Here is a 17,239-nt window from a genome sequence, read left to right as displayed (position 1 = left end):
GAAATATCACAAGCAATACAAGCTTTTATAAATTTTTACAATGGTGTGCTACCCTGTAAAGCCTTTTAAAATAGAAAAATATAGTGTTTGGGATGTTCTCAAATGCACCAATGCTGACAATTTGCAATGTGTTTTTGGTTTAGACAATTTATCTCCCATACAGATAACATTGTGCATAGTATACAAATGTAGCTGCAGTTTATTTGCTGCATTTCTGTTTGGGTGGGTGGAGTGCTTTATAAAACAGTCTGCAGCTATGTACTTACCTGGCACTTGCAGTGTGTCTTCACATGTTTTAGTGTATTTACAGTGTACCTTACCATAATATTTGCCCGTCTGTGTATTTACAAATACTTCAGAAATATTTGCAGTGCATATTCTTGCATTTTTACACTGTATTTACCTGATATTAATAGTATACCTTCCTATAACCTCAGTGCATCTAAAATACTTATCAGCCTGCTTTTTTATCCTGTACTTTCCTGACACTTACAGTGCATCTTCTCAGTGTCTGGAATTAATCTGGTCCCATAACATACAGATTAAGATTTATAAGAATTAGTATATATAAGATACTTACCAGTTCCTACGGGTACTTTAACAATTGGGGATTTTGTTTTATGAGTTTATTCAGCAGGCAGGCTTCACTCATATTTCAGAGACTATTAAGCTTCTAATACATAATGTGCATTGGCTCTGTACATGAAATGTCCTCCCAGGTCAATAATAAGGGATGCAAAATTTTATACAAATGTTTTTATTCAACTATAGAGACCACAAAGTAGGTGTTTTTTATCCTTCTCACACCGTACGTACAACGAAAGAACTGAGGATGGATTAAAGTGCTTTATGTCGATAATTAGAACATAGGATGCATTTTCAGCCCTAATATTACAGAGCTGCGCCATACCTTCTCTCGTGTTTTCTTAAGGAGAGGCGGGGAAACGGCCTACTTCCTACAAGGAAAGGCTATTAAGACTCCGCCCATTTTGACAGCTAGTTTATTTATTTATTTCGTATTTTTCTTCCCCTTAACTCAGTGATAAAAAGGAAAAACCCTTAATACAATCACCACACACACACAAAAGTAAACAAATACGCTGTTCACCGTGGTTTACTCTGGAAATGAACCCTTAATGATTTCAAAATAGAATTCCTTAATAGCAGAGTTTAACCACATTTCACTGCCACACTTACATAGAAAGACTTATCTACGCACACTTGTCCTTTTTGTGTAAATAATGATTAAAAATATATATTTTTTTATCAATCCCTACATGCCTCATTATTTTGTGATTAAAAATAGAATTGTGTAACATAATACAGTTACACTGTAAGTACCTGAAAAATACACAAAAATATGGAAAGTTACAACTGTAAAATGCTGAAATTACACCATAAGTACCAGGAAAGTACACTCTAAAACACTGGTAGATACAGATGTATCATGTAAGTACACTGTAAAACACGGGCTGTTTTATAGTCTTACCAAAAAAAGCCCTGCGCGAAAGCCTGGCCAAAAAAGTGTTGCATGCTAATATCCTACACATTCATATTAGCAGCTCCCTGTGGCCATAAAGGGGAACTTTTTATTTCAATTAGCTTATCTGTTGCTCTTCCTATTTTTCTTAGCTTTCTGAGTTTAATGACCAGGATAAAGCAGGTAATATTTAGGTTGTAGATTTCTCAGTACTGCCCTGGTAGTAGATCAGACACAGCAGTGATGCTGGAGTTTTTAAATACTAGTGGGGAGAAGGACATTCTACTTATGTAGTCTTTAAGACAAAACGAGGCAGGGTTACAGTCTAATCTGATATTGCCTATAAAATCAAATGATCAGAATGCATCTATGACAAAGGGTTCTAAATATATGGCTTATAAATGATAAAGATTGCTGTAGATTCTATAGCGCATCACTCCACTGGATCAGTTTTCCCCACAGCATTTGGCTCACTTTATCCCATTGCCACCATTTTGGAAATAAACAAGCTATCTTACCAAAACATGCTAATATCAAGCTAAATACACCAACCTATTTCACATTTTATACTTGGATAAGTTTGCTTGGATGTAAAAATTTAAAGTTAAAAAACCCCAAAGTTTTAAAGCACATCGGTGCTCACCACCCACCTGCTTCTACTTTTCAAAGGCTGACAGAAGTGATGTGTCCCATTAGAATATTTTTTGTTTTGGCCAGGAAGCGTGATTTCCCAGTATGTCAAATAAGCTGTTATTTTTCATTTATATTTTATGTTCATTTAGAAAACCAACTAAATATTTGTCCATTTGTGTTTAAACTTTTTTATTCGACTGTATATTGTTGTAGATTACCCCTTTCTGCATTTTCCTTCTGCCCTTTGCTTTTCCTGAAGGAGACTGCAGAAGGCTGAATATCAAACGGCTCCTAACTCTCTTTGGTGCGACAGACAGGTCATGAAACATCCAGGCAGTTCATTAAATGTTAGATAAGGAGTTATAATTATAACATATAACATTATAAGCTTAAGCTTGGGCCTCGACATATAATACAGCATGTGAGTGTACAAGTCCTTATTGCAAGATTTGCACGATGCAGTACGTAAAAAGTCGAGGTTATCTTATATTCGGCCAAAGTTTTAGTGCTGTGTTCTGGAGAAGATCATCATCCATGTTTTCACCTCAGCATCCTACGCGCTCCGTTTCCCGGGAGATGGCCGTATGTTACCTGACAACGCGGGCACGCGCAGATTGGGACGGTGTACAGAGAACGCAGAGGAGAGAGAGTGTACAGAGAACAGAGAACGCAGAGGAGAGAGAGAGAGAGAGAGAGAGAGAGTACAGAGAACGCAGAGGAGAGAGAGAGAGAGAGAGTGTACAGAGAACGCAGAGGAGAGAGAGAGAGAGAGAGAGAGAGATTAATCGCACACTGTCCAGGAGCTCATAAACAAACACACGGATCGCTGCTACTGTACAGGCAGAGTGGAGTGTTCTGTGATTTCAGGGCGGTCATTCCGGGCGGAGAGAGGGCGAACGGGCGGCGGAATGGGCCTCGGAGCCGCGGCGGGCTGAGCCATGTAGCTCGCTAGCTCGCTCTCTCTCTCCACCGTTAGCCGCTCGGCTCTGTGGGTAGGAGCCCGGAAACATGGAATTTGTTGGGTAAGTGCTTACGCGGAGAGTATGAACACTGCTTCTCATCGATAAACGTGTCCTAACGAATTCATTCTGAAAGTAACGGAACACTAACCCCTAACCCCTCTTTGAACAACTTCATGAGGAAGCGTTATTTGACCGAGCGCAGCTAACATTAGCTCAGTCAGCTAACTCGGTACCAGCTGTGTTTGTAGAGACCTCCGCATTATCAGTCTGCATTCCAAACTACAATGGTGAAATACTCTACTATATCCCCTCAGCCCGCTCCCGCCTAAATATAAAACCGGCTTTATGTTTAACCCATACATTCAGGAGCCTAACAATTGTTCCCTGCAAAACACTGAACAGTTAAATTGACTTCACATCATCATTAACACTTTTAAAGCACGGAAAATTATATGGGCGTATTTGTCATTCCACACACAGCTGTACTTTGCGTAAAACATGTCGCTTTAATAAGTGCTTTAGCAGTTTTCTCAGTTGATTAAATTACTCATTAGGGCAACACTGCTTTTGCGGAAAAAGTTTACATGTGCACGAGAGGGTTTATTTGTATTTCAAGTATAGAAATAAATTTGTCTTGTATTTGTCTTGATTTGACTAGTATAAACTAACTGTAAAATATGAAGAATATGATTTAAATACAGTTATTTTACCAATGCCTTCAGCACAAATTAGTTCTCTTCCTGAGGAAATCACTTTGAAAATAAGAAGTGTGGCCTAGGAATTGCTGTATTTGTTTGTGGTTTGCCTCCTTGGCCATTGGAGGTCTCCTTGACTAATGCTCTATTGCAATGTATAGAAGATAACACAAATTTACAGCATTGATCATGTCATCACTAGGAGCCGAGCTACATCCTTATCAGGATTTGATTCAGAGGAAGAAAGTAGAGATGCTGGAATCCACACCTTCACTCATGTGCATATGAGGAAAGCTTTCAGGCTAATGAATGACCTGAGAAGGTAAATACATGGCAAGTGATTGGCCACTTACAAAAATGACTAAGATTTTTATGAGATGAATAAGTACCATGGCAAAATTTACTAACCCCAGACAACGATAAAGGTAGATAGCTCTTTTATATTGTATTATTTAGACAAATGACAGGTATGACACAAAACATAATTTGTTTAATATTTGTTATTTCTGACTTCATAAAACATACCCCAGGCAAGTTAAATTAAATTATATTGTTTGAATTAATGGTTTGATTGTTCCCAGATCCTGTATGGGAAGAATTATGGACGTAGTTAATGAAAAGCCAGAATGTTGAGCTGTAAAACAAAAATTATTTTATATATTTATGTTTATATATTATGTATATTATAAGTAAAATACAATGTGAACATCCTGTAAGTGTGATGATTCCATGTTTGCCAGGAAAGTAGTTTTTAGTAGTATTACATTTTCTGTGTAAGGTTTACAAGATTTTGGAAAGTGTTTTACGTATATCTCACAGACAAATGTCCTTTGAATGTTTGTTATTTCAGGGTTCAGTTGTTTTGTTCAATAATAGAACGTATGTTATTATTTTCACTCATGACCACAGCAGGAAGATGCTCTGTGATGTGCTGCTAGTAGCTGGAGAAGTGGAGATTTCTGCACATAAAGTGGTTCTAGCTTCCTGTAGTCCCTACTTCTGCGCTATGTTCACAGGTATTCTGCACACTTGGAGCTGTAGGACATATATGAAATTAATTTAAATAATTCTATATATGTACAAATATGATGAGCCAAACCATTGAAGTAGGTTAAGATTTCGTACTTAGGCCTATGCATAGAATTATCCCATTTATTTCAAAAAAGGTTTGTTTGTCTACTGTAAGTTAATATACTTAATTCTTGCTTGTTAAACCCTAGACAAGTGTTTTAATGTGAAATGGGCGTTCTGTATATAATGTGTATCAGGGTGAATTTCAGTTATATTTCATTGGCTATAAAATATGACCTTTCACAGAAGTTTGTTGAGTCTGTGTTGTGTTTGTTGTGCCTAGGCGAGATGAGTGAAAGTAAGGCCCCACGAGTTGAAATAAGGGACGTTGATGGACTTACGCTCAAGAAACTGGTGGACTATATCTATACGGCACAGATTGACGTATCTGAAGACAATGTTCAAGTGAGTCTAAAAAATAGAAGTGTTTTATTAGCTTTCAATTTTTTACTGTTTCTTAAAAACTAATTCAGAATAATTTTATACATAATGTAACTCTGCTATAAGATTTACACAAAACCTACCCATTAATTCATAAATACATTTGAAGTTTTGTTGTGCAGAAGTTCTCTGGCTGTGCTGGCTTTATGCTGTTTGAGGCATGGTATTTCCTGTCATTATTAACAGGGGAAACGTGTAAAGAGTAAAGGAAAGTCCTGCCTCTATTTACCATGGTTGGTCTTGTGTGTTGGTTGTTCATAAGCATGATGGCAATATAAAACCATATAATACTCTCTTGGGTGTCATTCGATTTTATATTTTATTTAAAAAAAGAGTTGTTTTGCTACAGGCACTACATCTGTAGAGAACAGATGTTCTGAAAGGCCACATGAATGTGTCTCTTGAGATTTAAATGTATCATAAAATAGTTGTAAAGGCTTTGTCAATCCAAGCTAAGTGACCTACATTTGTCCTTACACTATGCAGAAATGCAACAGTGGGAGCTGTAGCTGTTAGTGAGCAAGGCTGAATGTGTCTATGGGCTTTTGAACAACAATGTGTCTAGAGTGTCTTTATATTAATTTACTATCTTTATTGTTGTGTAGAATATAACTGTTCCCAATTTCACAAAGGTAACTTTTTTGTCTGAAGATTAGGCTGTTCATTTCTGGTCTGTACATGAATTATGTTTTCATTCAGTTTTAATTATGTAGAGTTTATTTATTAATGTCTTACTAAGTCAAAAATGTGCAGCACAGTGGCGCAGCATGTAGTGTCACAGTCAGACGGCTCCAGGGACTTGGAGGTTGTAGGTTTGAGTCCTGCTCTGGGTGATTGTGTCTGAGTTTGGTGTGTTCTCCCCATGTCTGTGTGTGTTTCCTCCGGGTGCTCTGGTTTCCTCCCACGGTCCAAAAACACAAGTTGGTAGGTGTGAGTGTGTGTGGCGCCCAGTGATTCTGAGTAGGCTCCGGGTCCACCATGACTCTGAACTGGACAAGCGGTTTCAGACAATGAATGAATGAATAAGTCAGAAAATGTTAATTATAATTCTCCACAAATTCTGTAGCTTCAGTTAGCTGTTCTGGGCCATTTTACTATCTGCTACTTCATTCCCAAACTTTCAACAGAAAATTGTTGAAACACTGTTAAATTACTAGGGCTGGAAACAAATTGCAACATTCAATATTCCTAAGAAAAACTATGATGACTCAAAATTACAGTAGAGAAGCTGTTTTATTTTTAATTTGTTGAAAACAGAGATAAGCACGGCTAGAAGAATCAATATCCACTTCCTGCACAAACAGCTAAAATCACAGCCCTCTGCTCTGCTCCTGGAAACCCCCTACTCCACTTGTATTCAGGCTCTTCAACATGAAAGTCATTGTACAATAGAAACAAAACAATGTAACAATATATTCCTCCTCTTTTAAAACCGTACTACTTACAACAAAGTGTGGTGATGTCACAGTTCATATTCTAAGCTTCGTACTTCCAGTTAGACTACACCCACGAAGCACTAGTTAACTCGTGCATAAACTATGCCCTTAAGAGAGGCTAGTGAGTGAAGCTATGAGCACAAGTGGCCTTGGGATTTTAAAGTTAATGGAAATCTGGTGCAGATTTTTTTAATGCTCTTTTCCGTGTTACTGGTAAATAATTCTGCTGATAATAACTACAGAGCGGTATGGAAAAGCAACACTTTTGATCATAGGTGAGCTCAATAATTTTTGTTCCTTGCAAAAAAAAATTATGCTTTCTCCAATTTTCTTCTGCCACATTTGCCTTCACTATTTATTATTTCAGAGATTGAGGATTTCAGTTGGCTAAACAAACAACTCTCACCTTCAAAACTATTGCTATGCTGACATGTTAGCCTCTTCGCATGAGACTTTGAAAAAGCTTTTGAGACAGTGCTTTGCAACATTTTTCTCCAAAATAAATAAATAAATTAGTCATGATCTAACTAGTTGCCCTGTGAAGCGCGACCCTGAACTGGAAAAGCGGTTACACATAATGAATGAATGAATGATCTAACTACTGCATCCTTACCTCACTGGTCATGAATGTATGAGCACCGTATGCACATGTTCAAATTATTTTTAGACTCCTGTACCTGAATATGAAGAATGCTTTACAGATTTTAGATTTTAGTACTGAGTGATAGAGTTTTGTTCAATCACTCAGTAACACCCCAGAGGTTCTGTTCTGTTGCTTCCGCCCCCCCCCACCCCTTATTTTTTTTTCACAAACAGATAAAACAGACAAAACGTGTCTTTCTGGTTTTACAAACATGCGGATGACTCCATTATTATTGAGGTCAGGAAGTGATCAATCATCTTATCAACAGGACTTACTACATGCTGAAACTTGATCTAATTACACCTCTATCTCCCAAAGTAAAAAAAAAACAAACAAAAATAAAACCTAGTTTTTGGAATTCAAAAATATAACATTTCATGCTAGATTGTTAAAGCAAGTCAGTTCAGAAGTTGTTTCTTCCCTTCAACCATTAGAATCTTCAAGTCTTTATTGCACTTCAGTCCTGCTGATCAGTACTGATTCTTTCAGTTTTAACTGTAGTGCTGTTGTTTATAAGCACAACATGCAGTTTCAGCATTGTCAAGGTAATGTGCATATTTCCCATAGTCACATAGCAGGAAATGCATACCCAGGTCAAGTAAATTATATAAAATATGTCATGCAACAGCGTTTTTTTGCAACAGGAAAATTCATGTGGTTCTCATTTTCCATGACTGATTTACAAGAGACGCCAGACTGGCATTAAATAATTTACTCCAGTTTCAAGATGTACACTGAGTTAGTTGATTGCGAGTGACTTGCAAGCTCTGCATTCTCAGCAAACCAAAATCTTTCTTCATCAGTGTACTTCAGTGTAATTGATAGAAGAGGATTATATGAATAAAATAGGGTCATGGTGAATAGACCAGAGTATTAAACTCCCTAATGTTCCCATCCAAAGTCACCTTAGAAGAGCAGACACATTGCTCACCTGCTTTTTTTTTTTTTTTTTTTTGATTCATTGAAACAAATTATAAATTAAAATTTCACATTCAAGTTCACACTTGAAAAAGTAATTTCAGCGGTTTTGTCATTAATATTATTAGATGCACTACCTTACAAAATCATCCCAAAACTATTTAAATCGTCTGTTGCAAATGAATTAAATTAATATGTCAAAAAATATTGCAGTGTCTGCTTTTTGACATATTTGTCTATACAAATTGTACAGTGGTTGTTAATGACCATTGTGTTATTTCTCTTTGCCTATTATGATGTAAAGACGGATGTTTCTTGTTCTGCAAGATAATCAGTGTCTCGGTTTCCTCTGTAAAGATAATAAAATTTGATTTTCTTTTGAAATCTGCATAGTTCTTTTGTAGTCCTTTCAATCACTGTGTGTTCTTGTTTTCTGGCCACACATTTTTATCATTTTTGAATTCTGGAAACTTTGGGGCCATCTATTCATTTTTCACCTAAATCCTATGCTTATAAATAAAACTGGTGGTGCACTAAGCCAAGCCACATATTGTATAATATTTCTGTCCAGGTTCTGTTGCCAGCAGCCAGTTTATTGCAGCTCATGGATGTAAGGCAAGTGTGCTGTGAGTTTCTGCAGACTCAGCTCCACCCCACCAACTGCCTGGGCATTCGTGCCTTTGCTGATCTGCACGCCTGCACAGACTTGCTAAACCATGCCCACGCCTATGCTGGTGAGCGGTTTTTATTTCTGTTTTGTGGGAATGGAGCTATAGAATTGAGCATTTGAGTAATATTTATGTACTTATGTGTTTGTTGAACAGAGCAGCATTTCTCAGAAGTCATGCTCGGAGAGGAGTTCATGGGTCTTTCTTTACAGCAAGTGTGCAGTCTCATCTCTAGTGACAAACTGACTGTGTCCACTGAAGAGAAGGTAACCTTAATTTTAATATTTGAATTTATATATATATATATATCATTATCATAAAAACAGCCCAGTCTGCTAAGATGAATTATATAATAATAAATAATATTACTAGCAACATTGCTATAGCCTAGAGCTTATGCTGGTGATGATATCAGTCAGCGACTATTTGTTGATATAAGTAGTTTTTTGAGTAGACAGCTGAGTGTCATAAAAAGTCTGACTCAAGCCAGTGAGCTGCTGTGATGCAGAAGGAGAAGAGTTGTGCGTCAGTCCGAGCCCTCACACATCATTAGCTGCTCCATGTCTCGCCTCGAAAGTTCACAGACTCAGCTCCTGCCAGCTGCCATATGCTGTCAGGGCCAGCTCAGTAACTCTTGTGTCATGGAGCTGAGAATGCTGAAGCTTTAAGCTTGTCTGTCTATGCTTCCACAGGTTTTTGAAGCGATGGTTTCATGGATAAAGCATGATAAGGAGGCACGTTTGGAGCACATGCCAAAGCTCATGGAGCATGTTCGGCTGCCGCTTTTATCCAGAGATTATTTGGTTCAGGTAGGCTTATTTAATCTAAGTTTTTCTCTGACATGTCCATTATTAAAATTTTCTCTTTAGAATTCTAGAAGTGTAGTGCAGTTGTCCCTGCTCTTATACTTTGACATGTGTCTGAGCAGATAGTAGAGGAGGAGGCTTTGATCAAGAATAACAACACTTGTAAGGACTTTCTTATTGAAGCTATGAAGTACCACCTATTACCTGCTGATCAACGACACCTGATAAAGACAGACAGGACACGGCCACGCACCCCAGTCAGTCTGCCTAAGGTGTGAAATATTGTGTTTGATTGTTCCTTTGGTCAGAATATACAATTTAAAGATAATAACATTAACAAGCTTAGCCACATATAAAGATTAGTCCAATCGCAGTTCAACCACTTTTAAATACTTCTCATCAGGGCTTCCGAAGAGCAGGGCTCCTAGGCCACAGTGTTTCACAGTGGGTGTTTGTCTTTGAGATTTTTGCATTCCGGTTTAGTCAGGTATTAGAATAATGTAGAGCGTTTTCTTGCAGTTAAGTTAAATATTTCCAGTGGGAGGCCTGACTTTCTTAAAGAGGTTAAATAAGCTGCCTTTTAAAATAAAACACTGTAGGTAAACTGTACCTAATGACATAGATTGAATAATGTCCAGACAGATCAGATTGTTAGGGGAGACCATCATAGTTTCCACATCAGCCACTTTATTACTCATAAAACTTTAAACAAACTGTCTTACTGTTTGCATTTGGTGATGAAGAATGCTTTATTTATTGTAAATGCAATATATACATTAAGCATGTTTCTGTTAATCTGGCCACAAATGTGTAATGTTGGTGACCACATTAATAACCTTGGTGGACATTGTGGCCATTTCAATTGATAATGACTTTAATTTATACTTGTCTCTTGTGCATTGAAGCATTGGAATACTTTTCCTTCTGTCAGGTAATGATTGTGGTGGGTGGTCAGGCCCCTAAAGCCATCCGCAGTGTTGAGTGTTATGACTTCCAGGAGGATCGTTGGTACCAGGTGGCTGACCTTCCCTCTAGACGGTGCCGAGCAGGTGAGTGGCCTTTTTCTTGTCCTTCCGTATATGGTTTTATGTTACGCTAATATTATGTGTGTTTATGTTGTACAGGTGTGGTGTTCATGGCAGGTAAAGTGTATGCAGTAGGGGGATTCAATGGCTCTCTGCGTGTCAGGACAGTGGATGTGTATGATGGTGTGAGGGACCAATGGAGTGCAGTTCCCAGCATGCAGGAGCGCAGGAGTACTCTTGGGGCAGCTGTGCTTGGGGACCTTCTCTATGCTGTTGGGGGGTTTGATGGCAGCACAGGTACAGCTAGATTTGTTTTCTCCTGCCTTTCCCAGCTTTATTAGACCTGTAAACCTGCACTTTTCCCCCCTACAAATGTTTGTGTATATATTGCATATATTCATTTATTTAATTGAACTAATATCGCCATATATGTTATTTGCTCAAGTAAGAGCAAAGGAGGAGGGCTTTGTTCGTACATTCATAATAAATGGTGTAGAAATATAGTATGTGTAGCTGGTCAGTGCAACTTGGACTTGGAGTTACAGACCGTTCTACATTCCCGGGGTATTTACTGTGGTCATGATAACTGCTGTGTACATTTCCCCTGGATGCTACAGTTAACCCAGCTCTCTGACAATTGCATAGTAATGTTAGTTAACAACAGAACATGTATCCTGACATGTTGGATTATGTAGATTTTAAAAGCAGTGCTCCCTAATTTCCTCATTTCTAGTAGGGCTAGACCACTACCCCACCGGTGTCAGTCTGATCATATGTCCTTGCGTTCAATCCTAGCATATACCGCCCCTCAGGCAAACTATCCATATCATGACCAGAACTGTTAAAATCTGGCCTGATGGAGCCTCTCAGCAACGTCAGGACTTAATGTTTTAATAGGTTCAACAGCTGCTAAAGGAAAGAAACACAGCATTCAGGTCTGGCGGTGTTGCTCTATACAGCACAGCACATACCAACCTGAAAAGAGGCCTCGGTTAGGTCAAGGCTGATTATACGAGGAGGATTCATGACCAGCTGGATAACAAAAGCAGCAGGCAGGTTTGGCAGGCTTTATAGAACCTCACCAATTTTTAGAGCAGTCCCCGAGCTGCTGGGGGCGACGCCACACTAGCAGAGGAGTTGAACCTCTTTCTTGCCCTCTTTGAGAGTCCCAAGAAACATCAACACCATGCCCAGCAGCCTACAGCAACTCCAACTTCACTCTTACTGTGGAGGAGTACTGCAAAGCAATCGGAACGGATCTTACCTAGCATCTTTAGTAGGTCTTTATCCTACCATATCCTGACTGAAGATGTCAACCACATTTCCTCTGCCAATAAGATCCTCCATTCCTGGCCTAATGACTACCGGCTGGTTGCACTCACCCCCGTGGGAATGAAGTGCTTTGAGAAACTGGTATGGGGCCAAATCTTATTCTTACTCCCCACCATTGACCTATATCATTGTGCATACAAAGCAGACAGCTCTATGGAGGAAGTGGTAGTGACCAACCTGGAACAACAGGGGAGCTGTGCTAGGCTCTTCTTTGTGGATTACAGTTAGGCTTTGGACCTGTGCAATGTTATTGTCGGAATGTAGCTTTCCTTGTGTGTGTTGTCTTTTGCTTTGTATAGTTTTTTATTATTTTTGTTGAATATTGTTGTACATGTGGGCGGCATGGTGGCGCAGCAGGTAGTGTTGCAGTCACACAGCTCCAGGGACCTGGAGGCTGTGGGTTCGATTCCCGCTCCGGGTGACTGTCTGTGAGGAGTTGGTGTGTTCTCCCCGTGTTCGCGTGGGTTTCCTCCGGGTGCTCCGGTTTCCTCCCACAGTCCAAAAACACACGTTGGTAGGTGGATTGGCGACTCAAAAGTGTCCGTAGGTGTGAGTGAATGTGAATGTGTGTGTGTGTGTGTGTGTGTGTGTGTGTGTGTGTGTGTGTGTGTGTGTGTGTGTGTGTGTGTGTTGCCCTGTGAAGGACTGGCGCCCCCTCCAGGGTGTATTCCTGTCTTGCGTCCAATGATTCCAGATAGGCTCTGGACCCACTGCGACCCTGAACTGGATAAGTGCTTACAGATAATGAATGAATGAATGTTGTACATGTTACAATAACAAAATAAAGAAATTCTATTCTATACTGTTACATATTGCATACAAAATCAGCAGAACCAGCCCATATGTTGTGGGTTCTATTAAAATGTTATTGATACTACTGCTCTTACTGATATGATTTATCTGTTTGTCTAAGCCTTAAATACAGCTGCTTTTATCTGTATGCTCTTTCTCCAGGCTTATCCTCAGTGGAGGCATACAGTCCCAAGACTAATGAGTGGGTGTTTGTGGCTCCCATGAATACCCGGCGAAGCAGTGTGGGTGTCGGAGTGGTTGACGGTAAGCACATGTTTTAACTGTAAATTCAGTTCTAACCATATAAAGTAGACTCTGTATGTGTCTGGAATGACTGGAATTCTATCTACCAAAGCAGTATATTGAGGGAGGAAGGCTTCGAGTCATGTCTGCATTGAATGCTTGTACAACACCCTGTATGTTTTTGCTTTGTAATATAAGTTGTAATAATTCTGGTGAGGGAGCATTAGTGTACAATGTGTGTTGGAAAATTATGACAGAAAATAAGACAGCTATTGAGTCTTATCAATTTTTATTAATTAACGTGAGAGAGGGACGTGCGGGCAACGTTGTTTTTCACCTCTCTGCTGACCATTTCTTGATCAGCGTCTTTATACTTGGAAAACCCTTTGTAGTTCATCATCTGTTCGCCCTTTTACATTTCAGTCATCTTTCACTGTATCCTGTTCCCAAAACTCTGAGTTTCCCACCATTTGTTTTCCACTCTCTCTTGTATTTCTAACACCTTTCCAGACGTGCCCTGTGCCTCCCCCTCTACCTCTGTGGTCTGGAGACAAAGGGAGTTGATTGAAGGGAAGGTGTCGATATGTTATTTGAAACACACACACACACAAGTCTGCTGTCTCACACAGAGAATTAGGAATAAAACAATTTCAGTTTACACAAGCATGCGCGGTCATTGCTGATTAAAATATCTCTATTGATTATGAATCATTTCTATAAACAAATTTCCATCACAATTGTCTTGGCAATATTGCTGACATATTGCTGCTGTTGAAACCTTCTATAATGTCACTCAGTTACAAATATCTTATTTTCAAAGTGCCGCCTTCTAAGGCACTGACTTGTGTCATAGTTTTTTCCAAAATGCTTTAAAGTTTATTAACACAAAATTGATGCCATGGAGATGAATGTATCTTGTGCTGTGATAAACATTATATTGATTATGCTTGTGTTTGCAGGGAAGCTGTATGCAGTGGGGGGTTATGATGGGGCATCCAGGCAGTGTTTAAGCACTGTGGAAGAGTACAATCCGGTCAGTAATAAATGGGGCTATGTCGCTGACATGAGTACCAGGCGGAGTGGAGCAGGTATGTCCTGCTAATTCATGATTGTGTCATGTATATATCCTCCAGCGGTCTGGATCTGACTTTGGACATGTGTATACAATTTTTGTTGTGTGTGCAGGAGTTGGAGTGCTGAATGGGCAGTTGTATGCTGCAGGAGGCCATGATGGTCCCCTGGTGAGAAAGAGTGTAGAGGTGTACGAGCCAGCAACTAACACCTGGAGACAGGTGTGTGACATGAACATGTGTCGGAGGAATGCAGGTGAGGACTTTCACCTTGATGAATAGATCAGGAAATAGCCAGGAAATTATTTGCATAATTTAGAAACTCAAGGAAAGTATAGTCAGTCCAACACTGAGCTCCGTCTAAACAGGTAGCCAACGTTAATCATACGTATGAAGCTACAGTGAATGTTTTAAGCAAACTGAACAGGTCCAGGAACAGTGTTTTGATTAGCTATGTTTTTATATGTAGGAGTATGTGCCATAAATGGTCTGCTGTATGTGATTGGAGGAGACGATGGTTCCTGTAACCTGTCGTCAGTGGAGTACTACAACCCTACCACAGATAAATGGAGCCTCATTCCCACCAACATGAGCAACGGGCGCAGCTATGCAGGTCAGTTTCACTTAAAAAAAAAATACTGTATGTTAAATTCAGTTTTCTACACTTGTAATATTATTTAACTGGAGGCTTTATGTAAGCCTGTATGTGTTGTTTTATTACCGCTAACAGACCATAACACCTTGAGAAATAACTGCAAGCATGATGATCTCATTTATTGCCATCTCTATATTCTCTCTTCATGAATATGGTGCTCTCTAAAAGTCTAAAGGGGCCGTGTGAATGTGAATGGGATATATTCAGTGAACGTACACTAAGGGCCTAAATGATTGTTTCATTTCACTATATTCATAATGATGGTGTCATTCATATTCACACGTACATACTGTAATTTAAATAATGGACCAGTTATGTAATTGCAGTCTGAGATGAGGCTGAACAAAGCCAGCTGTTTGTATATTCTCACATTTTTACTCTCGTTGTAGGGGTATCAGTTATTGACAAGCCGTTATGACTAAGGGCCCTGGTGAGCAGGGCCCCTCTGACAAGTGAAGAGAACGGCTGTGGTAGACATACAGTCATTTGAAGCTGGTCTGTGGGACAGAAGTGCTGAGAACATGTTCTCCCTGCTCTGGTCACGCTGACCCTGTGCTCACCATAAAAACTGCAAAACGCCATCATGCAGACCGACTGCCGAAACGCAAGCAGAAGCTCACACGCGGAGCCCTGTGGCCTCTTCTAATGGTGCCATTAGCCGACAATGATTATCTGAGAGGCCACATGCCACCCCTGCTCTTTTTTCAAGACCTCCGTGTCCGACTGAACGAGTTCTCAGATAAAGTGTCCCGAGTGACTGGATCGGATGCTCTAAATGAAATGAGACGGCTGGGGCTGGATTGATGCTGCTACACAGCATGTCAACTCAGTCCCTGCTCTACTACTGATTTGTATCACACTGAGGAAGCTGCTACACTCATCCAGTTATAAAAGTTGGGTGGGCATTCAAGGTCAGCCTCAAACGGGTTCATGTGATCAACAGAGCAATACGTTATTTTTCTGCAGCCACAATATTTGTCGCCTGCTCAGTCAGCAGCAGCAGAATGTGTCACTGGATCATTGCAGTAATACGACCAAACTGGACCAGAATACAAATTCACTACTATTGCTCTGTTTGTATTCTCACAATGGGGTTTATCCTTTTCTTTCTTTCTCTGAGGCTGTGTTTGACTCATTGGTAACAGGGTTTTTAAGAAGACGTACTGTAGGAACGACACTGCAAAGAAACACACAAACTGGAGAGCGGCTTAAGCCAAGCTAGCTGCTTTTGGTGCCATATGTATTTAATGCACTGGGAACAACTCATAAATATGGGAAATGTGCCAAATATAACATGGATTTTAAAACTCCGACTGCACAGAAGCACTTTTGTGATGCTGTCAGTAATCGAAAATGCTTGGTCTAGATTTCATACATTTGATGCACATATTTCTGGGTCCAGATCTCTGTTTTGAGTTGAGGGCTCACTCATTGATTGACGAACTGAGCAGCAGTGACTGAGTATATTGCACTAATTTCATTTCTATGTGAATTTGATGAAGCCAGTATTTTTTAATGGCAATAAAATCAGTCTAGCTAAACAAGTCAGTGAAAAGTAGAGGAAGCACAGTTAACTTTGTGATATCATGCATTTCTTTTTTGCCTGTAGGTTCTGTCAGGCGTTGGTTCAGCATTTAATGTACTTCAAACAAGCTGGTTTTCTGTGGAAACAGGGTTTGGGTTTGTGGAGTTGCAGTGGTAACACTAGGGAGGATTTGGAAGTTGAAGTTCACTGGTGAGCTCTAGAGTTCCAGAGATTTTAGATCACTACAATATCGGATTTGCATAGTTTGTTTTTTTACAGACCGGTATACAGTTACTTAAATGATGCAGTTTAATTCACTCAAAACCACATTAATTTATTTAAGTGCACTGAAGAATTTAATCTTTACGAGATTACGTGACTGGAACACATTGATAGGTTTTTGAAGTCGTAATTCCTTCTGCAATATGCATTAATCTCTTTAATTATTTGAGAAGCAGCATTAATATCTCAGTCCTTCCTTTTTCAGCACAGGAAGACTATGCAGTACTGATAGTGAGTGTAACAGGGTTTTTAAACTCAATTTTCAGAAGCTTCACAGTTCTGTATATGACATTACGGTGTGTAATCTATGGTTTCTGGATTGCAGTCTTAGGTTTTGTGCACAATAGATTTTATTGTATTTCTAAACCATTATCATTAAATAAATGATTAAAAGCTTTGCCTGAAGAATTCATTATTCACTTCATCCTTCTCTTCTCCAATGCAATGTTCAGTATATTAATGCCTTGAAATGAATCTCTATGTCCTCTCCGCTGCGGGCCGCTAGAGGGCAGCAGCCAGTTGAGTTTCATCATGAAACAGCAGCGCGAGAGAATTGTAAAAA

General features: G+C 39.4%; 1 protein-coding gene across 2 annotated transcripts; it reads left to right on the top strand.

Moving 5' to 3' along the window:
• Positions 1-2,754: 2,754 nt before the first annotated feature.
• On the top strand, positions 2,755-17,066 carry klhl3 (kelch-like family member 3). 2 transcript variants are annotated; one of them, XM_066648866.1, is made up of 15 exons: positions 2,760-3,135; positions 3,973-4,092; positions 4,680-4,786; positions 5,125-5,246; positions 8,851-9,013; positions 9,104-9,213; positions 9,640-9,756; positions 9,876-10,025; positions 10,685-10,802; positions 10,878-11,075; positions 13,065-13,166; positions 14,105-14,233; positions 14,331-14,471; positions 14,685-14,828; positions 15,260-17,066. In XM_066648866.1, exons 1-15 carry the CDS (start codon positions 3,122-3,124, stop codon positions 15,286-15,288), a joined length of 1,764 nt encoding a protein of 587 aa, XP_066504963.1. In that variant the 5' UTR covers positions 2,760-3,121; the 3' UTR covers positions 15,289-17,066. The 2 variants fall into 2 exon arrangements, with proteins under 2 accessions (XP_066504964.1, XP_066504963.1); XM_066648867.1 differs by lacking the exon at positions 15,260-17,066 and having other exon boundaries at positions 2,755-3,135; positions 14,331-14,437; positions 14,685-14,825.
• Positions 17,067-17,239: the final 173 nt, after the last annotated feature.

The sequence above is a fragment of the Hoplias malabaricus genome, chromosome 17 (genome assembly GCF_029633855.1).
Source record: "Hoplias malabaricus isolate fHopMal1 chromosome 17, fHopMal1.hap1, whole genome shotgun sequence".
Lineage (NCBI taxonomy): Eukaryota > Metazoa > Chordata > Actinopteri > Characiformes > Erythrinidae > Hoplias > Hoplias malabaricus.
Note: the sequence above shows the minus strand (reverse complement) of the source record. Positions and strands in the feature narration are given on the sequence as shown.

Coding starts and splice junctions, on each gene's coding strand:
- klhl3 (XM_066648866.1), top strand. Junction 9,014..9,103: donor CCATGCCCACGCCTATGCTG/GTGAGCGGTTTT, acceptor TTTGTTGAACAG/AGCAGCATTTCTCAGAAGTC. Junction 14,234..14,330: donor TACCAGGCGGAGTGGAGCAG/GTATGTCCTGCT, acceptor TTGTGTGTGCAG/GAGTTGGAGTGCTGAATGGG.